Raw genomic sequence first — 26,087 nt, 5'->3', positions numbered from 1 at the left:
GTGCTCTGAAAGCCAAGAAAGTCAAACCTGGAATGTTTCACTAGGATGAAACTGCTTGATTTTAAGAGCTTTGTCTCTCTTTTACCTGCTTTTGTGTGCTGTCCAGTCTGCTAGTCTTTGGGAGGGAGATGCTATTAATTGGAGAGAAGGGAGAAGCATGAATGAAAAATGACCTTCCATCAAGCAAGAGCTGTGGGCTGTTACCTACGTTTGCCCCATCCCCGCATAACTGGTTAAAGCTGTATGATTCTTCCTTTCTTCTCTGACTGTGGTTGCACTTCCTTTTGTTGGCGTTGGAGCATGAAGGAGCACAATGCAACACTAAATAATATGAGGTCAAGGAGTCACTCAATGGAATTGATAGGAGGTAAACAGAGCAAATGAGTGTAAACCAGCTGCAAAATGAACAGCGGCTGGAAACTGGCAGAGAGCTTTTAGGCATTACAGGATACAGCCTTGCAACAGATGCCACAGACTTAATTAGTTTAAGGAGAGAGTTTGATCAATTTATGAGCAATTTTACATGGAAGAGAGATTTCTGAGAGCAGGTGTGAGTCCCAGCAACCTAGAAGGCCTCTTCCAGCACTAGTGTATTGCTCTCACAGGCAGAAACTCATGCAGTAAATGCTGCCATGCATAGTTTAGAGAGCTTAGGGAGGAAATTATCCTTAGGGAGGACAGGAGTTTCCTCTCTCACCCACTTCTACTTACAAATTTTTCATTGCCTCAACAGATTAGAAACGTTTGCTTCCATGCTGTGGGAGAAGAGGGTCAGGAGGACAGGTGGGCACATCCTGCTTTGTGGTTGCGTGTTTGGGGCAGGGCGATGTGCTTGGCAGCATGGTTGGTGGAGTAGCAGCACCAGAGGCCTTCAGTTCTGGTGGCATCTGCCATAAAGGACTGGCTAGTCTGGAAAAAATCTTCGAAACAGGAGATGAAGTGGGCAGGCTGGGGTATGCTCCTCAGGTTCAGGATCTGTGCTGAACCCTAGGCCAGGATGCTAATGAAAATAAGCTGTTCCCCACGGGTGAGCCTCTGCAAACAAACATCCATGTGGGGAGTGATGTGTTAAGAGCATGTAGTGCCTATAGGAGTGCAGGGCAGCTTAGTTCTCTACAGGGAAAGAAGAACAAGATCCAGTACAGGAGATTTATTATCTGGGTTAAATGTAAAGCATCTTGAGTAAAAAGGGAATGAATGCCAAGGGGTTAGTAAATTTTGTACAGACAGTACCTAGGCTGCCTGCCTCAGCTACGTAAGGTGCATCAAATAAAAACCTGTGAGCATTTAATCCTGTAGGATGCAGCAGCTCCGCTGGCTGTTGAGAGCTCAGCCAGTTGCCCACCGTTGCCACGAGGGCTTGGTGGGGAGCATGCTGAGGAGGGCCGGGACTGCTGCGGAGCTGGCAGGGGAGGCCAGGTGTCTCCAGCACTGACAAGCCCTGCCTTTTGTTACGAGAGCCAAAAGTGTTCAGCTCAGGAAGAAACAGAAACCGGTGAAGCAAGACAAAGATGCAATCCATTGTGAAAGAAAAACCCTGCGTCCCAGAGAAAACACGTTGCGTCACACGCTCTGGCAGAGACTTCAGGTTGGCCTAATTTAATGAAATATTCATGTCGTGGCTTTCCCTCCTCCTCCGGTGATGGCAGCTGACATCGATCACTGAAAGCCTTTGACAGAAATTGTCCTCGTTGAGTCTGGCTTCTGTTTCAGCGTCCCCCTCAGCAGCACCACTTCACACCCCTATAGATCTGCACATTTACTCCCATTACCCAAGTTAAGGAGCCTTCAGTTCCAAAGGCCTGCTGTCTCACGACCAGTCTGTGCGTGCCCGTATTGATTTGAACACAGAGCACATCCAGTGAAGCCTACTTGGACAATTCTGATATGCCAGTATTAGCATGTCATGGCACCCTGTGTACAGCTGGCAAGTGTGGCACTTTTTAAGAGCTAAAAAAAAAAAAAGCATTCACGAAATTCTATGTTGTATTATTGGCTATCCACTATCTCGATAGTTTTTTTTCTTTCTTGTTACGCAGAATCAAATTGCGTGCCTGCAGGATTTGATAAAGTGTAGCACTTCATACATCTGCAGCTGCCTAACCTGATTACAGTAGTTTAATTCTGCTTGATATCAATCAGCTCCGTACACAGTAAGATTAATTATCGCTGTCACTTTGTCAGCTCTGTAATAAGAAAACATAGATTCCGAATGGCAGATGCAAATTCGGTGGGAACGAGAAGAGTGAATTTGCCTCTCTCCCTCCCCAGAGTGGGAGACAAGCTCCGAAAGGTGAGCTGCCTGGGAGGTGATGTGCAGCCTGGAGCTGGGATTTTCACCTGCTCCAGCCCTGTGCTGCAGCTGGGTGCCTGTTAATACCGAAACCGATACCTCTGTTCTGTCAGCACTCCAGAGCGTTTCCAAATTCATTTGCCCGCTCAGACTAATTTTATTTTTCAGGTATGCAGTAGTAAGCAAGGAAACTAGCCGATCCCAAATGCTCGTCTTAAGGAGACTGTTTGTGCTACACGTTTGGCTCTCCTACGCTGTACCTCTTTATAGTGATTTACACTGACTCAGAGTGGGTGTAAAACGCTGCCAGATCAGAATGGCAACGGCTTCCACCTGCTCTGTGCTGCTATAAATGACTACACAGGAAACTTGGACCGAGAAGCTGCCTGCTGTTGCAGAGGTGACAGACATAGCTGTTATTTTTGCCTTGTTATTGTGCACTGGCATTCCAATGTAAAAGCCGTGTTGAGCTGCAAGTTACAGTTTAATTTCCCTGATTCTTTGCTGGTATGAGGTAGCTCAGTTGTCGTACTGCAGGGGTAAGGGAGAGCATCCACCAGCTGCCGTAACCAGCACGGGGTGTGCAAGGCTCCGAGCTGGGAAGCTGTGGCAAAACTTCACTCTTCCAGCTTCGTCCCTGGAATAAAGTATGGGGCATGGCTCGGGGAAAAAAGCGTGTGTTTTGGTGGGTGGCTGTTAAGGAGCCAGTCATAACCTTTTCAGGCCTAAATCTCCCCTTCTGTGCCAAAGTTAGCCTTGGAATAGAGAACTGGGAAAGGAACAGCCAGTTATTTCATGGTAATAGTGCAGTTTTCTAAACACATCTCGTCTTTCTGGATTCGTGTCCTCTCCTTTCCTTCATCATCCTTCCGCATGAAGTGACACAAGGTCCTTGCACTGTGGGGATTTCCGCTCTGCTGGACCTTTGCTCCCTATCTTGCAGGTAGAATGGAGTAAGCACCAAAACCAGAAGGCCATGGGTATTGCTATTTATTTATTTTTTTTCTTGAAAAGCTGGTGAATACGTGGAATCAGCTGTAACCACACAGAGGCAAGGCAGCCTTCCGGAGGCCCAAACCTTGCATGTATTTGTAGTGAGATGAGATGGGGCCGCCCTGCCTGTGGCAGGATGCTGTGGGGCCTGTCCGTGTGCCTGGGCTAGGCTCACCGGGGCGTTTTCTTGGAAGCTGATTCAGTTTGGCCTTAGAAGTACACTTGCTCGGCCAGGGCTTCCAGGCTGGCTGGGCTGAGCTGTCAGGAAACATACGGAAGAGAGACAGGCTTAAAAACATTGTATGACAAAGGGTGTTTAAGTTAGATCTGCTCTTTTTCCCCTTCTGCTGAAAGCCCTCTAGAGCTTCAGATGGGGAATTGAATAAAGCACAGCTAGTTTCCATCAGCAAATATTAAACCAGTTGTAGGAGAAATGGAGGAGAAGGCTATGAGCTGCCTAGAATGAGTCTGTACAAAGCTGGGAGCAGGACCGAGCTGTCTGTCTGTCCTCAGACAAATTCCTCCTCAGCCTGCAGGAAGCCGTGCCTGAATACGCCTTCAGCACCTGCACCTTGCTCAGGCAGTTTCCTTTAGGCTTAGTAACGCTGGGCTCTTCAGGCATGGGACTTGTTTCTCTCTGTTGGCCACACAAGGAGCTGAAGTGCTGTGAACAGTCCCCTGGAGAAGCTAAAGTTGCTTTTGCTGACTCTGAGATGAACCTTGAACTCTAATGTGGCTACCCAAGGTCTCAGAGCACTCTCACACATGTAATTTATAGGAAGAGTTTCCACTGTAAAGCAGTCCATTGGCCCAGAATTGAAATATCTAATTAAAAACTTGTTACTAAATCAGCCTGTGGATGGCTAAGAGATGACCATACACAAATTGGGCTTCTCTCTTCCACTGACCCATGGTGGGAGCTTGAATATCTGTTTTTCCCCAATGTAACAAACCCTTTATTCACAAATTACACCCCCACTCATACCAACAAAGCCCTAAAAATACTATTAATCCCGACAGACAGGGTGCTGCGATCTTACTTCCCCAAGCCACAAACAAGGGAAAAAAATAAAAAATAAAATAAAAAGATGTATCACGCATAATACCTGTTTCATTTCCTTAATATACAGTGCATATATCACTGCAGTGGCAGGTGGGCCATTATGGACTACCGAAGAGCTGCCTCCAATATATTGCATACATGAGAGGCTGATATTATGGGAACTTTAATGCCTTATGATGATCCCCTGGCGTTGTTTGTCACATTCCTGTGTTAAATTGATTTGATGTTAAAGCTCGCTGCTGATGGCTGTATCTGCCACACCGGGTAATTCACAGCGTCCTTCTCAGCGTCTACTTCTTCATGTCACACGTTTAGGGAGAGTGAATGATGATAAACTGCAGGAATGTATTTAACCTTAACTGTTATTAAATGATTGGTCTTCTCACTGTTTCAGCTGTCAGTGGCCAGACAGATACTTGCTAATGACTTCTGCCTTTAAAGGATGGGTTGAAACTCCTGAAATTCATCAGGGCGGTTATTCGTGCCATCATAATGACATTTTTATGGCTGTAAAAAAGGGCAACTAGAGTGTGTGTGTGGATAAGCACTGCGTTCCTTCCCTTCCTGTATCAATTGTCGAGTTGTTGAGCTGGGTGCAGGGACTGGACCAGCAATGTCTCTTTGCTGCCTCCGTTTTGAAGACGAATTGTCTTGCCTGAGAAGACTCGAGTGGGCAGCAGGGCTCTGCTTCAAGAAGCCAGGCCACTGGGTGTGCCGAAGGGTGGCCGTAAGGTTTTGATGGCACTCCTCTAACGCTTAAGCTAATTTAAGCCTCAGATAATGTTTCTGTGAAGAGCTGGCATCGGTGACTCTGCTAAAATACTGTCTGCTTGCAAATGTCAAAGAAAGCTGTGCTCCCCTGGGAGAGCGGGAGAGGGCACTTCTGCTGGTAGCCCCACAGCTGCCCCTCCACACGTTTCTGAGGCTGCCCTAGGTCTCTGCTATTGCTCAGTTTGTCCATTCACAGACCAGCAGCTCACAAAAGCTATTCGTACATCCTTCCTGTGCTTCTGTTGTTAGGTGCCACAAATGTGCTTGTGGAAGTGGGGTTGATTCAAAAAATGAGCATTACAACTTTTTTTTTTCTTTTTTTTTTTTCCATAGATGTTTTGAATGAATTAGCCGAAGCTACAACCTTGCGTTGTCCTTTGCTAGAACTGACAGTAATTGTTTTCATGGTGGGGCTGTCTGTCAAGCAGAAAGCCAGTAGAGAGACCTCTCATCTCTCTTCTCCGCAGCTACAGAAGACTAATTTTCACTTTTGATTTAGGCTGGGCTTGAATAAGTGACCTGCCTGAATGGGAAGGACTTTTCCAGTTGCTGCAGTTGCTCATTTTAGAGTGATTTTGATCTTGTTTCCTTTGATGCATTCCTACTGCTATTCTTCTCTTAATGACGCTTATTCAGTATTTTTCTTAAACACCTTGCCTTTACTGAGAAGCTCCTTGATACAAATCAACCATTGTTGTATTAGGGAGATGTGCAAAGCAGTGACTGATACAGCAGGGCAAACTAATGGCTCAAAACCAGAATCACTGAGGAGTATAGGTCTCTCTCTTTTTCTATTTTTTTTATTTTTTTTTTCTCCTCTATTATTTTCTCCCTGCTCAAAAAAAATCACACAAAGTGTATTCTCAATAGTGAAGAATACAGGAAGGGGAGGAGGCATTTATCACAGCAGCTTGAGTGCTGGAAGGGGACCGTTTGAAAAGGACAGCGGATGAAAAGCCATGAATCAATATTTCTATGTGCCTTCTGCTGCTGTTTATTTGAATCCATTTGTTTTGCTGACATATTTCCCATGTGGCTGGAAATGCCATTTCCTTTGATAACATCGGCAATTGATGCGTTGCATTTGCTGTACAGCTAGGTGTATCCTAGGCAAAGGGACATCTCTCTGGCTCTGTGAGTGCTTGGTGTTTTAAAAAACCGTGTACACGTTGACTTTTATCACTTTGATCTCCCAGCCGTGTACCCCTGTGTGATAGGCACTGGGTTCTGCTGCTGGGTGGTGCCTTTCTCGCAGGGAGTGAACTGACAGTGAGCAAGCGGCTGTTGACCAAGGGCACACCATTATTTCAGTTGCATGAGAGCTCTGGGATTTAACGTGATGCAAGCTCTCCTGGAATGAATGCCTGGGAGGTCTAGCAGGTCTGCTGCTGATACTGTGTGCAAGACTGCATACGGAGAGGATGTTATCAGCAGAGAGCACTTCTATAGGTTTTCAGAGCTGGAAAGGGCCACTGCGTTGTGAGCCAGCACGCATCACCCACTGACAGGTTTGCTAAGTGGAGAAGCTTGTAACAGAGAGTCCACTGCTCCCTTCACTGGCCACAACCCCTAATTACATACGTTCATTGTTGAAAAAGTATCCCTGAAGCCTAATCTCTTTCTGTTCGTTGACTGCAGCGGTGTAACAAGTGTGCAGAGGTGTAACAAATATTTAGTCCAATATTGTTTAAATCCAAACACTCAAAATGCAAAGAATTACAAAAGATGAAGTATTTCAATAGGAAATGATATGGTCACAGCTGGAATAATTGACAATTTTATTATTATTATATATGTAGTCTACATATAGAAATATATTAATATTATTATATATAGGTATATGTACATACAAGCTGTAGGCTGGTATTTCAACAAATCTGCAACAACTATGAGAAAATAAAAGGCAGATTTTGTTAAGCTGCAAAGTAGGCTTTGTTGTACAAAAGAGGAGGTGATTTCTATTTATCTGACTTCCTTTCAGTACTTGTTCTGAGACGATGTCACTTCTGCTAGAAGCTCTCCAGCTCCTGCAGGAGTAATTGTAATGAATGAAATATTGCTTTTTGTAAATATGCTTTTACATTTATGTAGAAAATGTATCTTGGTCTCTCTCATCATCACTGGTATGTGGAAAAAGCAATTATATTCTCTTTCAATATTCAGTAGGGAAGGAGAAGCTTTCCAGTGAATCACAGCATAGAACTATTTATGCTTTGGGGGGAGTAGAGAGAGGAGGGGAGTGGAAATAGAAAACATTGCCTGTGCTTTGCCTGTTTTCAGTGACCTAGTTTTTTTTCTCGTAGCCTCTCCATAGTTACCAGAATATCCGTTTTTCTTTTTATGTTTTGTTTTGTTCTCCTACCCTGGCACCTGCAGGAGGTGATTTCTGTGCTCTTTGAGCATGGGATCAGTAAGTGGAGAAGAGCACATTCTTTCTTTGTAAAAACGTGCAGTCTTCTATAGTTTTTCCTATTCAAGAGCTGCTTGAAAGAGCATACCTTTCAAATCTAATTCCTGCTATTCAGGAGGTGGTGCTGAACAAAGCAGAGGCTGAATACTTACCTCTTCAAGGGAATTCTCTTTTTATCATGAAGCCGGCTGAATTCCAGCTCGGACTGGCTGCTCTTTCTGCTTTTTGAAAGATGAAGAGGCAGGTACTGACATAAAAGTGTACAAACCACCAGGTGCCAGTCACCATTGACTTGAGTCTCACTGCACACATCGATAACGGGAATTGTCAGTCTGTTGCTTCTGAACCGTGAGGGTGTGGAAACAGACAAATAACCTGGTTCAGTGAGGTTCAACTTCAGGAGAACACTCCTGTCACCCGAGTTGTTCTTTTAATCCTGTCGACAGCTACTGCGGAAATAGCACAGAGCGGCCATGTTGCTAGAGCACGGCCTTGGCTAGAGCCCTGGGCCCTGGGCCTGCTCCCTGTTGCCCACAACATGCACCTGTCCAAAAGCCACTCTCTTTTGACTCGTGAAACCTAGTTTTGTTCCTGGTTAAAGCAGGGCACCAAGGTCACGATGGGGAGGGACACGGGCTTGTCACGCCTGAGTCTCACCTCCGAAGAGGCAGAACGTGGAGCGGATTCGCACCCTGACCTGAGAAGGTCTGGGGAAGGCTCTGGGGACACACTAGACACTTCCCAGAGAGGTCACAATACTGCGTGTTCGGAAAAAGAGCATGGAGGCTTCGCCTTTTTTTTTTTTATTATTATTTTTCTTTTTTTTTTTTCTTTTTCTTTTTCTTTTTTTTTCTTTCTTTCTTTCTTTTTTTTTTTTTTTTTCAGAAATTTGGAATGTTTGGCTCCAAGGGAACTGTTTATTTTGAACTTATAAACTTACCAGCCAATCAGTTTCTGACACCCAACTCATAAACGCAAATTAGCAGCATTAGCTGATTGCCACGTGTTGCAGGTTGATGAAGTTCTGAGAGCTTTTCCCAGCAGCTCATGAACACACTGAAATATAAGCACAAGGGTAGTCCTGTGGATGTAGCATTTCCTAGCATTATCTGAAGCATGTTCTCTTAAACAATATTTGACAGGTGAATGCAATAGACAAAATACGATCCTAGTGTGTATATGGAAAGCAGATGCAGTAAACTGCGTTCAGTGGCTCAGAAGGGGGTAGCTGCTACAAAACCTGACATAGAGGATAAATTATGAGGTGCTATTTCTGGCCTCTGGTGGGAAAAAAAGGTGGACGATGGAAGATTGACTTGAAAACAATCACTTTAAATGATTTTGGAACTATACGGGCTGGAGATGTGCTGCATTTACACTGACGTATGAGTCCAGAAGCTGACCTAATTCCCCTTATTTTTGTCACACAGGCTTTTCTTTACCTATTCTGCTTACAGAAGATTCATTTAAAGGGAACTTAGAGTCATTTCCTGTCTGTGAAGCTACCCCACTAGAGAGGCTACTTGCTGACTTATTTCCTTTTTTTCTTTCTTTCTTTATTTTATTTATTTATTTATTTATTTGCTTTTAGGTAACAGATTGCTAAGTATATAATTTGGTGTAATTCATCCAGTTCCTCCTTAGTGATTTATTTACTTGTTTTTGCATAGAACTTAACTTCTTTTATAAGGCAGCACAAAAAAGCTCACCTACAATATGGTAATTCTTATTACACCTCAACAGAGAAGTGTTGAAGAAAGTTATATGAAAAAATTGGTTAGAATCAGCTGAGATTTCTTGCTGTAATAAGAAGCCTTCCTTGTGCTTTTCTTAATTATGCATTGCAGCAGTGAGTGTTGTAGTAAAATTTTCACATGCCTGAAGCCTCAGTAATGAATACACATAAGGAGAAGTGATTTGTTTATTTTCCCATGCCCTATTATTCTCTGTAAATAAAGCTTGTTTTGTTTATATTTGCTCCTACATTGTTTTCCATTCACTTTGTTGTTTTGTAGCATCTTCTTTTTGACTTTGATCTTTGGATCCAGCATTTTTAGCTGGTGTATATCAAAGAAATTGCACCAATGAATTAAGCTGTTTAAAAGCTAAGTCCCTCTGTTCTAGGCTTAAGCGTATGTAAAACGTGTAGAGTTTGCAATGTAAAGCATCAGGAATGCTATGATAGCTCTGCTGCCACTATAATTCTGCCAACAAAAGTTGCCCTAGAAGGAAATATGACTTAGAAATTGCTGTTTAACAGAAAAACACATTTTTTTTTTCTTTTACTGTATTAAGATGAAAGAGTATTGTCTTTGAATTCTGCTTTGACTTCAAAGAAGATCTCTATAAAACCAAGTGAATAGGGCTCTGACTTAGAAATAAAATGTCAGGAGCAGCTTGCAGGAAGGACAGGAGCAGAGAAACTCCTTGTCCTGAAGCATAATCTGTTAATGTTACTTATTACCATGGAACAACCACAACAGGGATGGATCGGATATTTTTTGTAGCACCAGAAGGTGACATTTGAAGGGTGCTGGAGTTTTAGGAATCCTTTAAAAGCCTCATTCTCCTTCTGTTCTCATTGCGGGGGGGTGGCACTGTGCCTCAGAAAACAGGTAAAGGAAAGAGAGAAGGTAGTGAGCTGGGAGAGAAATCAAAGGCTCTCTTTGCAGTTGACCTTCTAGTTTGCTGTGCTGAGATTATATGACTGACAGCAACGGAGGTGGGAGGAGAGCAAGTTAGGGCTGGGACACAAACAGAACCTGGGTGGGTAACGACAGGCTGAAGGGAAGAAATAGCTGAAGTAGGAAGAAGATTAGAGAGGACTGAGCAAGGAAACCAGGCAGGACGAGATTTTAATTGGTGAATGATGCCAAAGCACTGGGTTGATTTGGGGGAACGAGGATGAAGCACTGACTGTGAAGTTTGATTAAGACAGGGCCTCTTGCTGCTCTGGTAATAACAGTAATCATGTGGGCTAGAGGCTGGTGTCTGCCTGTGGCTTTGTTCCTTGGCTAAGAACACAAAAAATCTCTCACATTTCTTATTTTCTTTGTCTGTAAAACCTCTTGCATTTGTATTATTCCTTTCACCCTAAAATATTTCCCAGATGGGACAATTTGGCCTGCTGAGATCTTGGAAGGGATCTGACCCTGACCAATGCAGAATGGAAAGTGGGAAGCAGCACCAGATCCAAAGGGTACGTGGGCAGAGCTTCCTTTAAGTATTGAGTTAAAAGCAAACCGAGAAACCAGGCAGTAAGTGTGATAACCAAAAAGAGACTGTCATTAAAGCCTTCAGCTTATTGAAAGAAAAAGTTTTAATGGACCAGTATTTCCTCTCTTCTCATATTTATGGAAAGACAGTAAACCAGTTTAAAACTTAGACATGGTGAATGCATGCATTATTTTCCAGCAGGGGGAACCATGGATGCTGTTTTTCTGTTTCCAGAGAAAATACAAAGAATGAGGAAGTTGATATCCCCTATCTAATACAAAACAAAGACTAGGCGCCAGTTCTTCTGTTGCTGCGTGCTGATGGTTCAGGCCAGCTGGATATGTGGTGCCCAAATTATTTCCAAGAACGTCTTAGTTGTGACAGCAAATGAAAAGCGTAATGGAGAAAGCTTTCCTACTATCTGATTGAAATCTCCTAGAAAGACTTATTTTTGAAACAGCAAGAGAAGCGCTGCCTGAAGCTTAAAAGCATTTTGCAGGACTAACCATCAGAAGGGCTCTGTATGGAAGGCAGCAAAGCATTGCTGTGTAGCGGAGCTCATACTTGTTCTCTTCCCCTTTATGTACTGCTTTTCCTGTGCAGTTCTTGTTCCGTCCTCCTTCCACTCCCCCAGTCTCCCTTCCCCAAAGTTGTCTTGTGGCTATCACACAGGTATCCTGAACCCCCAGTACTCTGCCACCCGCTACTAGTGATCACACACATAAAGCCATTACTCAAGGAAGTATCTGACTTAGAGTCTTTCAGTTTTCCTGCTGTTTTGCTCACAAAACATCACTCCTCTGTGTTTCAGCCCTGCAGATGACTGGCTCCACCTCTAGGCGAATGACAGTTCACTTTGCAGGATGATCTGCCCATCAATGTTTATACTGTGTGGGTTTTTTTTTGTTTTTATTTTCAATTATTTTGCAAAAAAATCAAACCAGAATGTTTTGTTACATGGAGGGTTCTTTGTAACCAGCACAATGCTGCTGTTACACATAACTGGGGACAGTCTATAAAACTCCCTATATATATTTATGCTTAACTGTATTGGTAATGTCCCTTTAAAAAAAAAAAAAGTTGCTCACTACTGAGAAGATCCTATTTTTTTTTTTAATGACTAAAATTGTTGTGCTTTTATGCCCAACACATCTTTGTATTTGAATTCTCAGCTTATGAAGTGGAAAGGGGAACCTGGATCAAAGATTTAAAGCATAACGAAATTAGTGCAAAAAAAAGTATCATCAGGTTCTCAGAAACCATTACCTGATGTATTCTATTATTTAGCTTTGTTTAACTGGAACTAAGTTTTCACAGATTCATGCATATTCTCTGAATACATTGTAGGAAGGAAATGAAATACTTAATGACACAATAAACAAATTGCTCTGAGAAGCCTTGAGTTTCATTTTGCTTTTAGTCAAGGAGCACTTGTTTGATAAATGGTGTGCTTTTAGAGGGCTTACAATAGCCTGCACACATGCGCAGAGACGTAGGATGGCAGAAGATTACCAGGAGATAATGGAGCAAGTCAAATGAGAAAACATGATGAAACGGCAGAAAATTTACATGCTGTTTTGCTTCTTCCTTTTGCCTTAATAAAACCGGGGCTGTCGTGTTTATCGCCAAATGATACACGATAAGTGTGTGCCACTGGATGCACTTGTGTGGGTAATGACCTGCACAGCCCCGCCAGCCCCAGGGGAGCGTGCTGACATCTAATGCCATAAAAAACAGCCTCAGTGAAATGTCCTCTGCCTTCTTTTGCTGTGTTGAATTCACCACTGCTGATGAAGAGCCTAAGCCTGTTATCTGGGAAAATGGTCTGCTGTGCTGTCCTGGGAGCTCTGGGTGGCAATGGCCCAGAGACGTGCAGTCCCCTGGTCCAGGGGTTTTAACCAGACTTTTTGGACTGGCTGACTAAAGACTCAGGAAACAACCAAATGAATAATGGCCAATAGGCTTTATTTTTTAAGCGTGAGTTCCTTATGATAATGATTTATGGGGCAGAATAGTCAGGGCATGCCCACAGTAAGAAGGATTAACTTGTATCGCATGCCACAAAAATGCTTTCAGTGTGATTATGCTAAAAGAATTGTGCTTTGTATCAGTGCTGTAAAACTGAATCCAATGAGCAAAATACATGGGCTGTAAAATTACAGGATACATTCACCATCCATCCTTTTGCCTTTCTTCAGTCTTTTTCCTGCCTGTTTCCATGGGCTGAACCCAGAGCTGTCCTCACATCCAGGGGCTGAGCGACACAGACCTTCAAATAATTCTGTCAAGTAGTTTTTGAGGGAAAGTAACACCGGGAGACCTGGCAGTGAGAGGTAACAGGACACAAAACAGCACAGGGAAGGGCTGAACCATCGGCCCTGAGCTCCTGGACGAAAGGGCAGAGAGTTTGTGGGGTGGGGGTGCGAGGCTGGTCAGGGTAATTAAGGCCTATTAGTGCATGCAGGGCCCTGCCATCAAGCACAGATCATGCAGGGAAGGTGACCACTAGTGGAGAAGTCAGAAAAATCTCAGCAGTCACTGTGCTTTTAGTACGCTGCTGACATTGGTGGTTGGGCAGAGAAAAGGGAGCTGGCTGGGAAGTAAATCTGCATCATAAACAGCTTCATACACTTCTGGGTCCTGATCTCATTGTTTGGCTGGAGAGGAGGAATGCAGCCTTATGTGCTGAAGGACACAAGCAGGTACGCACATAAACCTAGTGCAAAAGTTTCCCATTTACCCTTGTGCAAATTATCCCACTGAGGTTTTGCATATACACCCAGGGTAACCGCGAGCAGAACACAGCATGTCTCCTATGACTTCTTTGGAGTTTCAGGAGGATATTTTTTGGACTCTGTCACAACACAGGGATGAAACCACATGTCTCTTCCTGTTCGTCCCTGACAATCTGAAGTTTCATTTAATTTCTCTTGATTTAGCATCTTTCATTAATGCTTAATGTGAGGTGCAAACATTTTCCTCTATGAATTTCTGTTTTGCGCTGTGCAACAGGAACATACCTATATATGTTTCTGGTACATGACAGGTGCAGAAGGGACAAATAAGTGCCCCTGGAGCACCGTGTCTGGCTGTGACCAGCAGCTTTCATGCTGCTGTTCCCTGGTGGCACGGAGGGTGGGTGCTTCTCTCCTCCACCCATGGCTGGCACTGGGCATCAGCACGCCCCTGCTCTATGGGGAGTGGGCAGCTGGGATTTCTTTACTTCTGAAATATTCTGGTTCTTTGGATTTCTTCTGCCTGTGGGAGATGGCAAGGATGATTTCTCTTGGTGCAGTTGATTTCAGCTTGTGCTGTGATTTCAGCTTGTGCTGTATTTCCTTCCTTCAAAGAAATCAATGCTGCTGATAAAATGCGAGTCATTAAATCATAAATGCCTTTAGTTCTCAAGACCTTATCACATACGCTACAAGACTGTAATATGATGAGACAGACTGTGTTTGCAGTCTGTATATAGTCAAAGAAATGCTAAGGGTCATCTCTCCGTAGCCCGCCTTACGTAGCCTGCACTTGCTTGGAAACTTTACACTGATCAGCTTGCCCTAAGTGCTAGTCACTGCTGGAAGGGGACTGCCACAGATTGCCAGGCTGCAGAGGGATGAGTGGTTCACTGAGCCTGAGCAGGTCACCTCCTGGACACTGCCAAAATACGTCTCAAAAGTAACAGGCATTTGAACCTCCCTTGTCCATCCTCCATCAGTAGCTTTATCGGCATGCAGTCGTGTTTAAATAGCATGAGCCACAGATTACTGTTTCGGCTTGCCACTTGCCATATGGGAGGCAAGAAAGAGCTCCTTGTTTAATTTGTAAGATGAGACAGCTCGTTGCATAAGGCAACAGAGGAGGCTATACAGAGAACGCCACAGTGAAGTACTCCCCAAGCTTTTTTGGAGTTCTGCCACAAGGAAGTGCAGTGAGTGTAGTCATGGTGCAAGGAACGTTGTGAAATGGATTACAAAGGAAATGTACCTTTAAACATCATGGCAAAGAAAATTAAAAGACCCCAGCCAGCCAGTAAATTACAGAGACAGTAACAATAACAGGCGTGTGCAACAGGAGGCTATGAAACAGAATATGAGAAATCATAGAATTGAAAAATACTGTGTTTGTCTTGCTTTTTTTTTTTTTTTAACTGCTCTTAGATGTTAACATGAGAGTTTCTGGAATTAATCAAGATAAAACTGTACTGGTAAGTTCCTGATTTCTCCTCAGGTCATGGTGTTCTTAAATACTGGCATCCTGAGCGCTGCTGCTGAGATCAGTGGAAGTGGATGAGTAGGAGGCTACAACGGAGTTGCTTTGCAGGTTGAGAGCACAAACACGTCTTTCTTGACGCAGTGAAGACATGCAAACCTTACTTGTGTTTCTTTGTAATTATCAGAAAATTGCAACACTTAGCTAAGCTAAAAATGGTTTTCTGCTTTAGCTTTCAAAGTTTAATATTCACAGTAAGTGACTACAGATATTTGCATGCTATCACACATCCTACTCAGCCGAAGATGCAGCAAAGGCCACGAACAGAAACAACAAAATCCCGTCCTTTTTCCAGCTGCATTTAAGGTGCAGACAGCAACAGGTCAAGCACCACAACAGGCGTGCAAATCCTGCACCTGGGCTCTGTGTGTGGTGCACCAAGTCAGCCTTTGGTCCCTGAGTGCTGTGTATTGGTGTGAACAAACCTTTGGTGGTCACAGAGTTTGATCTTGATATCTAAGGAAAATACTGTTAGTTGAAACATAAATGAAAAGAATGCACTAGGGACAAACTGGGTTCAAATTCAACTCAAAAGAGACCCCTTCCGATGTGCAGTGAAATCAATGGCATCTGCTTTTATAAAATAGGAAAACTTTGTGACACGGTAAAATAGGGAGAAGGCTGGACACCTCTCCTTTTAACAGCTTTATTTTTGTTGTTTTCCAACCAAAAGCGAAAACCCAGACAGTGGAAGTCCCATTTTCAGTAAAAAAAAAAAAAAATCCTGGTGTCATTTTATCCAACAAAGCAGCCAGAACCTTCGACTGCGAGTGAAAACAAGCCCTGGAGCAGTTACGCTTGAAGGAAAGCAGACAGTTTATTTGTTGTTATAGCCGTGACCGAGCTCGGGACGACACAAACAGCCTCGGACAGGCCTCGTGCCGGCGCCCCCTCACTGAGGGGAGGGAAGGAACGCCATGACCCAGCGTGAGGCCGCCTTCACCCCGCGCGGGGCACCGCTGAGGGGGGCCTGGCGCCCGCCGTGCCCAACGCGGGGACCTCCCCCGTCTTCCCCACCCCCTAATGGCGGCGGGGCCGCCCCCCCCCAAAACGAACTACACTTCCCAGCGTGCCCCGCGGCAGCCCCGCTGTCGCAAAGTGTCGGGCCGTCCTGCCCCGCTCTGCGCTACGCGGCCGGGCGCCGCGGGCCGTGCCCGGAGACGAGAGCGGCCGCCATGGGCGGCGGGCGCTGAGCGCGGCCAGATGGAGGAGGAGGAGGAGAGCATGGAGGAGGAAGGCGGCGGCGGCGGAGGAGGAGGAGGAGTTGAGGCCGCGATGGACGACCAGAACCACAACAACTGGGGCTCCGGCGGCGGCTACGGGCGCCACCTGCTCGGGGACCGGCTCCTGCGCGGCCCCGCGGGGTCCCCGCCGCTGCCCGGGGCGGCCGAGGCCAACGGCGTGCTGCGGGGCGCCGAGACCCCGGGGGGCGCCCACAGGGGGGCGGCCGGGCCTGCGGCCGGCGCCGGGGCCATCGCCGCCGCCATCAACATCAACGCCTCCACCTCCAAGTTCCGTGAGTGGGCCCCGCCGGGGCTGCCCCCGCCGGCCGGGGGGGTGTCGGGGGGCTGAGGGGAGGGGGTGGCTCGCAGCGCTTGTCCCCATGGAGGCGGGGGGGGGGAGAGCCCTCCCTGCGCGGTGCTCGCAGCCCCTGCTGCTCGCAGGGCTCGTGGCGAGGCGCGGGGGGTGTTGTGCAGGCAGGGTGGCGTGGTGGGGGCGTGTGGTGGCTTCGCCCGGAGCTCGTAGCTCGGGCAGCGTCTTCCTGCAGGTTTCGGTAGAAAAAAACACGGTAGCCCCGGGTGTTTGACAGCAGCAGAAATAAACGCTGCAAACCCCTGCGCGAAGCCCGTTGAGGCAGCGGAGGGGGGGATACGCGCACAGCAACCCGCTGGCCTCCAAGGGCCCCGCTTGGGAAGGCCTGAGAGCAGCACCGGGTGTGCTGAGCCGAGGAAGTAGTTTCAAGTCATCTTTTGAGTCTAGTTTTTAACAGTAATGGTGGCAAATATAGAGATTTTTCTTTGTGGTTTTGCTGAGCTAAGGGCAAGGGAAGGGAAGATCTCTCTGCTGTTCCTTTTGATTTTGGTTGTATTTACATAAGTTGTTTCTCTAGGCAAAATAGGCCCTTCTCTCTAATGGCTCTCAGAAAGCACGAATTTGGCTAATACGTTCCTTTAACTGTAGCAATTGCCATGCTGAAATTTTGTTTGGAAATGTTCCTTTTTTTCTTTCTTTTCTATTTTTTCCCCTCCACGCCAGCTCACCCGTATAGTTCCTCAGCAGCTCAGTTTCAGAGCCGATCGGAAGGCAGAAGCTGGGGCTCCTGGCTCCCTGGCCGCCTGGGTTTCGTGGCTCCAGGCTCGCTGCCAGGGCCGGCTGCTTTGAAGCCGAGGCTCCCAGCTTCCTTCAGCTTCCTGGCTCTCTGCCGGCCTTGCCGTCAGGGCCCCAGGTGCCTTAGGGTGGCTCGTAAACACTCGCGGAGGTTGAAATGAAATGTCACTTGGCCTCGCTAAAGCGAGCTGCTCAACTCCCAATTCAGAAATGTAGAGATTGCGTTTTTCCTCCTTCCTTTCGCTTTCCAGAAAGTGTTTGCGACCTTTGGACCTTCCCCAGATGGGAAGGTGGCTTTCCGTCTGGTCCTGGACTATCGGGGCAGAAGAGAAAGCTCTGCGTGATTTTGCTGCGTGTGTGGCTTCTGGCTTCTTGTTTTCATTTCTCCAGCCTCGATATTCCCAACGTGACAGCTGTTTTAGTGATATTCAGCATTTGTTAAGCCTTGTAAAATACAAACCTCGGCGAGGCAGTGCGGTCAGTAGAGCTTTTGTGCACGTTTGCTCGTTGTAGGTAGTGTTGATGGTGTGTGTACGTGAAGGACGCAAGTCCAGTGATGTAGTACAGGTGCTGGGCAGGGATCCCGCATGCTCTAATCCTGATGCTGACGGAAGACCCCTTGATCTCCTCTGTGTAATTTCCACATACGGAAAAAGAGCGAGAGGTCACTTCAGAGGTGAGGTGAACGTGCAGTGAGAAGGGAGGCAGTGTGCGAGTTCTCCTGCTGTGTCTTCCCGGTGGCACAGCATGCCTGCAGAAGCTGCTTGTCAGGCTTGAGCTCGATAAGAAAGTTGTCTGCTCTCTTCTGCCCCTCAGAAAAAAGGCTCCTTCGTTGCCTGTGTCATGAAGCAGGGCACGAAGCAGTATTCAGCTCGGTTAGGTTGTCCTGCAGGTGAGCCGTAGAAGCACAGATGGCTGACGGTTTCCTGCAGTGCTGTCTGTGGTAACTGGAGCTCCAGTGACGTTCAGGTTGGGCTCCCCGTCCAGATTCTTTCCTCCAAAACAAGATAAATCTGTTGCCTGTATCTTAGTATATAACTACTCGCAGCTTATTCCTTTTGTTCATGTTTTTAGTCGCAGACTAAAGCAGTCTAGCGGGCCCTTTTTTGGTCTAATTCAGCTTGTGCATTAAAGGAGGAAGAAGATTAGACGGAAACTTCAAAATCTTTCTAGGGGAGACAAATGCAGTTTTCCTCCCTTGAGATTTGGGTGAGACGGAGAAGTAAAATCAGAAATCAGGTATCATAATGCATAGCTCATTTAATGGCTTTTATTCTGGTTAGAGCAATGAAAGACAATTTTCCATGTTGCGGTAAACTTATAACTAAATCTATTTGCATTGATTCAATTCAGTCATAGCCAAGGATTTACAAAGCAGTTCTATTAAGAAAAATATTTTTAAAGGCCATAGGGGAGGACATAAGAGCAGAGCTTTTAGTACGTTAAGGGAAACCACTTCTTGCTAGCAATTGCAGCATACCCTAATTGTGGGGGGAAACGTAGCTTTCCTTTTCTCATCCTTTTCAAGCCAGGGTGGTTATGAATGTGTTTAATGCCAGGCTCATTTTGGATGGGCACGTGAGGCTGTGAGTGTCAGCATATCCCTTACATCTCTGCCCACCCTGTTGCATAATGTAGTTTAACACAGCATAGACCGACGGTGTGAGGAAAAAACAAGGAGCTCAACATTTCTTTTACTAACCAGTCTTAGTGCAGATGAAGAAACGTATCACTAAACCCAGGAAAGAACTGAAGGCCGCAGATTCACGGACTTGCTAAGGTGTGCTAGGATGTTTCGGGCAGAGGACGTAGCAAGTCTCCTCGGCAAGTGTCTGTCTTGAGAAAGAAAGGAGAAGCGTGGAGCTACGGTGGTGGCAGCAAGTCTGTGCGTTAATGTCAGGCACGTGTCTGCAGCTTCTGCTCTTTGCACAAAATATTTGTGGATTGTAGTGAGCGTTGCTAATGAAGCAATAAAGCTTCGTATATTTCACTCTTGAAGTGAAGTAATCAAAACTTCTGAGAGATGTCTTGCTGCTCTCTTGCTTCTGTTTTTATTGACTGAGTAAATGACAGAAAATTGACGGACATAGCTTTAGCCACAGCTTTAAAAGGACAGCTTTTCTATGCGACTATAGTAAACTTTTTGAGTATCTTTTCGGGTAAAGTTGCCTCACATAAATAACAGAATCAATGGTATCATTGATTTTTACTATTATTCAATTCTTCGTGTTCTGTGCCTCTTACCTTTCTAGCATCTTTTTTTGAGCTATGCAGAAGACGTGAGTTTGTAAGTTAGTTTTTTGTATCGCTTTTGTGGGCAATGTATGCCTACTCTTGGATTTTTTTTAATTTTTTTTTTTTTAAATCTTAGTGTTTTCGCCATTCTTCTGCTTGATAGCTTGGGACAGGGTGTGTTTCAGTTGTGGCTGTGATGCTGAAATATCTAGGCTATCCTATGAAGCTCATGCATATTCTTTCTCACCTAAATGATTTCACTGCTGCGTTTGACTTGCACAGGTTTTCTTTTGAACTTTTTGGTGCATGGAAAAGCATCAGTTGCTTCTCTAGCTTTACTTGTGAAATATAAATCACTGGAGAATATTGGCTTCCTTTCCATTGAATCAGACTTGGGTGGGGCGGGGAGAGAAATCAGACTTGCTGTAGTTGGGTAAAATCATGCATTCTAGCATGCCTTGTTACAAAATATCTGTGTCACTTCCCAGAAAAGTAAGTCTCGAGGAAATGAAGCTCATCTTTCAGAATCACCCTTGCCTTGCAAAATGGAAATGGAGGTTGTTGGACAAATTTCTTTTAAATCTTGAATACCTAGTGTAGGGAAAACTTTAAGGATGTCATCCTAAAAAGATGGGGGAAAAAAAAAGGAAAGATGTTTTTAAAGGGTCAATATTTTTTCTTTCTTTCTTTCCTTCTGTTTGTGATTCCTTTCCTTCCTGGCCTTGAGGTTGTTCTTGCAGAGTTTGTGACTGTAGGATACTGCTTTGAGCCATCCTTTGCTCTTTTGTGTGTGTTTGTAAAACTAAAAGGGTATTGCCGGCTTGTGGCAGCTGGTGAGACTTGAAAGGAGCTTGTTTTCTGGATTAGGAGAATAAAAATAGTGATACTGAACGGGTAGTCCTTGGACTCTTAACTTTGTAAACATTATGGTTGGCTTATTTTCAGAAACGAAGTGTAGAAATCAAATGAAATAATACTTGTAAGAGTCTTTTGAATAAAATCGAAGCTTTTCTAGGAAGTTACTTGGAACCCAGGAGTGTTTCCTCTGCAGACCTGCTGGGGCCGGTCATAAAAGCATCGTGACCTTTATCTGTGGGGTGCTTCTAACGGGCAGGCCTTCCTACCTGCAGCCTCCTTCTATTTCCACGGTGTTAAAAGAAATACTTACATTGTGCAGTGTTCTCAGTTCTTACTTGCTTCTGTTCTCTTAAACGAATAGAGCTTAATGCGTTAAACCAGATGTGGGTGTTGTTACACACTCAAATCCACAACCAGGATTTGGACTAATGTTTCTGCTGACTGCAGTTTAATCTTTTCAGTGGACCAGCACTCTGCAGAGATCCACCTTATTCAGGTAACCAGGTGAAATGCAAACCTCAAAGTCCAAACTCAAAGCTGCTGAGTGCAAGTGGGAGTAGTAAGGCCCCCCTGGGTGAGTAGTAAGGCCCCCAGGTGTGTAGTAGGGCCCCTGGGTGAGAGCTGCCCCGGGCCAGCGCTCTGTGTGGGCTGAGACCTGGAGCGGATCCTTGCCATGCAGCTGGGCACTCAGATGCCTTGCTCAGCAAGGGTTCTGGCTGGGATACCCTCAAAAGGCTCATGGTATGGGTAGTACCTGCTCTTACAGGTAGTGTTTGAACACTTTTCTTGGCTTGCACCTCTCTTTAGTCTATGTCCTCTTCACACTCTTCTTTTCATCAAGATGCTCTTAACTGTTTTGTCCAATGTCTTTGAAATTGTTCTTAGCAATGCTGCCAGCAGTGACCTACTGAGCTCTCTTCAAGCCCTGATGGAAATAACATTTTGTAAATCTTGCTTCCCAAACCCAGCAGTGAATTTACATTTAGACACACATTTACAGTGCGGCCCTATTCAAAGCAGTAGTTCTGTGTGGTGTCTAAACCCGGCAGTTCGGGGTGGGAATTATCTGTAGTCTCTGTTCCATGTAATACTGGCCCACATGTGGTGCTCAAATGAAGAAATGCCTTCAGATTTCCTGAAGTAGATAGTTTTGATGTTAAGTGTAGCTTGTGCTGTTAGTTACTGAGTTTGGTGTTTTTTTTTTTTGGAGTGGCTGCTGAGAAGCTGTGGTGGTGTGACAGGCCAGCAGGTAGGTGTCTGAAGGGAGGGGTACTGCCCCTCCTAACGTGGCTGCTGTTGGCACTGAGCCGCGCGTACGCAGGTAGTTCAGAAATCTTCCCGGAGAAAAGAGAGCATAAAACTCTCCTGTGTCTGTGGTTTGCGCAAGAGGGTGCAGTTGGGAAGCGCTGGAGTAAAATCAGGGAGCGATGGTGCTAACGTAAATGCCTCCTGTGGGGAAAAGGAGATAGAGGGGGAACTGAAATGCAGATCCAGAAAAGTCTCCCAGGAGCCTAACTGCAATTGAAGGCAGAGGGAATTGTGTAAGCTTTTAGGCCAAGGAAGCTGTTGCTGTCATCTGAGGCTTGTAAAATTCATGCAGCTGCTTGGAAGGACTAGTCTTAAAACTCGTCGGTCTTGGCCAAAGCTTGCTCTTCTGCCTGCGAGGACTCGGTAGAGTTGTTGCTTCTGGGCTCTCACAAAGTTCTGTAACTTAGTAGTCAAGTGACTTAAATGTGCTGTTTTTAATAAATTTTGTCATGTTAAAATTCCTAGGAGTTGATTTTTTGTTTTTTAATTTTCCCTTCCCCTGCCTCTTGGGCCCCTAAAATTTATCTAAGCGCTGGTTTGGCAGCTTTTCTGTTTTCTTATTATTTTTTAAATAAAAAGATGCAGATTCAAGTATGGGCTTTATTTTTAGATGAGGTTATCTTAGCAGAAGTGAACTGTTCCTATTCTTTTTTTTTAAGGCCAGCTTATCAGTGCGATCAGAATTGCAGCTAGTTCACTTGGTTATGATCTTTTGGCTAAAGTTGTGCTAAAAGAACCACTAATTGTAGCTTTGTCTTCTCCTTGCAGTAATGAATGTTATAACAATTGAAGACTATAAGAGCACATATTGGCCAAAGTTGGACAGTGCCATAGATCAGCTTTTAACTCAGAGTCCTGGTGACTACATCCCTATCTCCTATGAACAAATATACAGGTAAGGAAATCTTATAAGTGTTTCATGACCTATTTTTTTTTTTAATTTAAATGTTTGTTCTGTCTTGTGGCCTATGCATATGTCATTTGTTGTATTTATGGGGAGGGAAGAGGGAAGGTTACGTAAAGTACAATATTCTTAAATGGTTGGAATAGGTAACAAATAGATACATTGATATCCCAGGTTAACAGGAATAAATGCTAAAGAAGAAAATGTGTAAAATGTTAACATTATAGTAAGCTCTACCACAGTTGCTTGGCATCATATATTAAGAAATGCATCGAAGTTTCAACATCCCTTTCCTCAAAGGGGAAGAAGAGAATGGCATGTGTTTGACTTGACATGACAAAAAAACATTTTGAAATGTTTAGTAGGATTCAGCTTGGTGCAGTAGAAGTGTGGGAGTAAGTTGGAGCAGCTGATATTTCCATATCAATTGTCATTTGTGTGCTTTGAATCAGTAGATGGGGTCTGATTCCCTCCCCTCTGACCAACCATCCTGCTGCATGCATGTGTGGTAGAGCCGTGTGAAGGACTGGCATGCAATGCAGTTCGGTCCCTTACATCTGCTTGCCTGTCTGGAGAACGCTTGATTCGTGCCTGGCCTGGAGCTTTGCTTTACTTTGCTTTAGAAGGAATTTATTCATTCATCAGAACTGCCCTGCAGACTGAGCTAGTGCACAGTTGGGAGTGGCAGGGGGATGTGCTTCAAAGCCATGCTAGTGCTCTAGACAAACATACTACATGCTTTTGGGATCTGACAGCTTCTTACAAGAGCAACAGAAATAGGTATTTTTGTTTTGTAGGTGACAGGTGACACGTATCCAGGTTGTAGGTGAAGAGGACAGAAACTGGGGAGCTGCTGCTGTGTTTACTGGCCCTTGCCAGCCGCACAACTAGTAACCTAGTGTTGCACCCTAAGGAATAAGGCAGGCATCTGTTCTGGAGCCTTTCAGCTCTGCTGTCTTCTGCCCACTTGCTCGTAGCCACTTTGTCTCTTGTTTGGATTAGGGAACCAGATACAAGATTGGCAGGTGTTCAGTCTTCCCTCTTATCTCCAGTTAAAAATTTCAGTAAAGCTCTTCTTTCCTCTGCAGACTTTTGGAACTGCTGTTGTCAGGACTTAGACGTCAGCATCTGTATAGACAATAAAGACGGTCAGTTTGGTTTGAGATGCGTTTTGCAGCTTGAGTGTAAGCAATGAAAATCCTCTCCCCAGTTGGAAATCAGCTATGTGCAAACAGGCATCAAAAACAGTTAACATCTACTAATACTTGTCTGTAATTAAGAGTAGGTGTGTTTTAAAAGAAACACATATATTAAAGGAGTAATAGGTTTTAAGTTCCTCCTATTTAACCCTTATACGTCAGGGTGACACTTAATGCAGTACTGTAGTGATGCATAAATGTCCGTTGCATTAATTTTTACTATTATCAAAACGATAGGTTATAATTTAGTGTTACTCATAAAGCTAGTGTGTCAGTTCTGAAGTTTTCTTTTAAAATTATGTCTGTGGGTGTAGTTACCCTGACACAGCCTCTTCCAGCTGGGAGATTTATTTACTTAATTTTAGAGTGTCCTTTTGCTTGACTTACAATCTAGACAAGCTAGATTGAAGATGGAAGAAAAAGAGTTCCTTTTTATTGAATTTATTGATGATGCTTGCTTGGAGTATTATAGAAAATATATATCAGACCTAGGGTTTAGATCCTCTGTTTCCATAGGCTAGTTCTTTACTCTGAAAAATAGGCTGTTTTTTATCTCAAGTGGTTCAAACAGCTACTTATCTTATATTTTTTTACAGTGAAATCGAGCTGAAAATACAGTGGCCTTTTTGATCATCTTTGTGCTGAATAAAGGAATCACGGTTTCTATAATGCAGACTAGAAATACGTTAATAGATACACTAGCTAGTGTGTTTGATGTGGTTGGTGGTACCTGTAGGTGTCTACTCCAAAGCAGTGAAAGTTGGGAGAGAACTTGTAAGGTGTGTATACAGATATTTACCGTGGATCAGCTTACACATAAGTTATCACGGTGTGATTTTTGACTGTTTTCATCTTTGAGTCCAAAGCCTGCCTGTATATAGTCTCTTCCTATTAAAAGGATTTCATAGTTACAGGAAGTTGTAATGGAAACTGAGATGAGGGAAATGGGAGCAGTTAAGTTCTATTCTGGCAGTCCTTTCCTAAGGTAATGCAGCTAGATCAGCATTCTTCAAGACAACTTGCAAGTCTCAAATCTTCGTTCCTCTCGTTAAATGTTGATCTCCTGATGTCCTGCTTGAGTCTTCCCTCTTTCTTAAGGTGCTTGGTTATGCTAAAAGGCTAACAAACTGGTGAGTTCTTTTGGGGTAATAGCAGGGCAAGGATGATTTACAGAATCAGCTTGCAATCAGGAACTGAAAACAGGATCTGAAAATGGGGAAGTAACCTCTAAATAGAAACGTTGAGATAAAAAGTAAAAATGCCGTGCGTGTACATATGAAACCTAGTGTTTGGCTACAAGAATGCCTTGCTGAAGTAAGTGTAGCGATGCCATGTGTAACAATAAGCAGGTGTACTCTAGAATTCAGTTTAGTTGCAGAGTTATAAATGAAGCTGTTAACTTGGGGAAGTGGCTGTGCACTGGTTAGTTATTGAGCAAGCTTAAGGCCATTCGTTGTTGTTGGCTCGCTGGGTGGTTTACAAGAGATCACAAAAGTCATTCTGGCTTTCCTTGCCTGTGTTTCTTTCTTTGATCAAAATTAAATTCATATTTTTGTTGTGACTGCATCATACCAAAATGTCTTTGGACTTGCTTGTTCCAAAATAGGATCTGTCATTGATAGACTTCATGTGAAAGAAACAGGACGACTTCTACTATTATTTAAATAACATTAAACTACAGATAGGCAATTATTTTCCAAATATAATAGATGGGATGGTGTGGGGTGTGTTTTCTAAGAAATAGCATGGCTTGCCAAATGAAAAGACTTTGCATAAGGGTGAATAAAGTATTTTTGGTGCCTTTGAAGTTGTCAAAGGTAATTAATAAAAACTTCTGAAAGGTAAAGGAATGTTTAATCTGTTAAGGATAATCTGCTTGTAAAACCTTCCAGAAGACTCAGTGTCAGTTGCTGCACGAGAACATTGGATAGGCCCATGAAGTCTTGGAGCTGGTACCTAACCTCTCCCTTGCATTACAAAATTACAGTAGCCCTTAGTTGTTTTAATCCCTTTTTTATTTTTATTTTTTTTCAGTTTGTTTTCCTTTGTAACGCCCGCTCAGTAGGGAATTGGAATGTGATTATTCCCATAGAGGGACGTGATGTTGCTGTACCATGTCTTTAGCCTTTAGGTACTACTAGAAATATTAAGTATTAAAGTCTGGGATCTGGACCTGGCTGGAAATGAGTTGGTCTGTGCATGTTCCAAGAGCAGTCTCTGGGCTAAACTGCTTGCTT

General features: G+C 44.4%; 1 protein-coding gene across 2 annotated transcripts in view; it reads left to right on the top strand.

Annotated features, from left to right (window-relative positions):
- The first annotated feature begins 16,026 nt into the window (after window positions 1-16,026).
- The window catches only part of CACUL1 (CDK2 associated cullin domain 1), a 48,715-nt gene continuing 38,654 nt past the window's right edge, over window positions 16,027-26,087 (top strand). For both annotated transcript variants that reach the window (XM_083843632.1, XM_083843631.1), the window contains exons 1-2: window positions 16,027-16,534; window positions 22,516-22,642. In XM_083843632.1, coding sequence (XP_083699758.1) covers window positions 16,042-16,534; window positions 22,516-22,642 — 620 coding nt within the window. In that variant the 5' untranslated portion in view covers window positions 16,027-16,041. The remainder of the gene's footprint in view (window positions 16,535-22,515; window positions 22,643-26,087) is intronic.

Source organism: Anser anser (assembly GCF_964211835.1).
Source record: "Anser anser genome assembly, chromosome: 7".
Classification (NCBI taxonomy): Eukaryota; Metazoa; Chordata; class Aves; order Anseriformes; family Anatidae; genus Anser; species Anser anser.
Note: the sequence above shows the minus strand (reverse complement) of the source record. Positions and strands in the feature narration are given on the sequence as shown.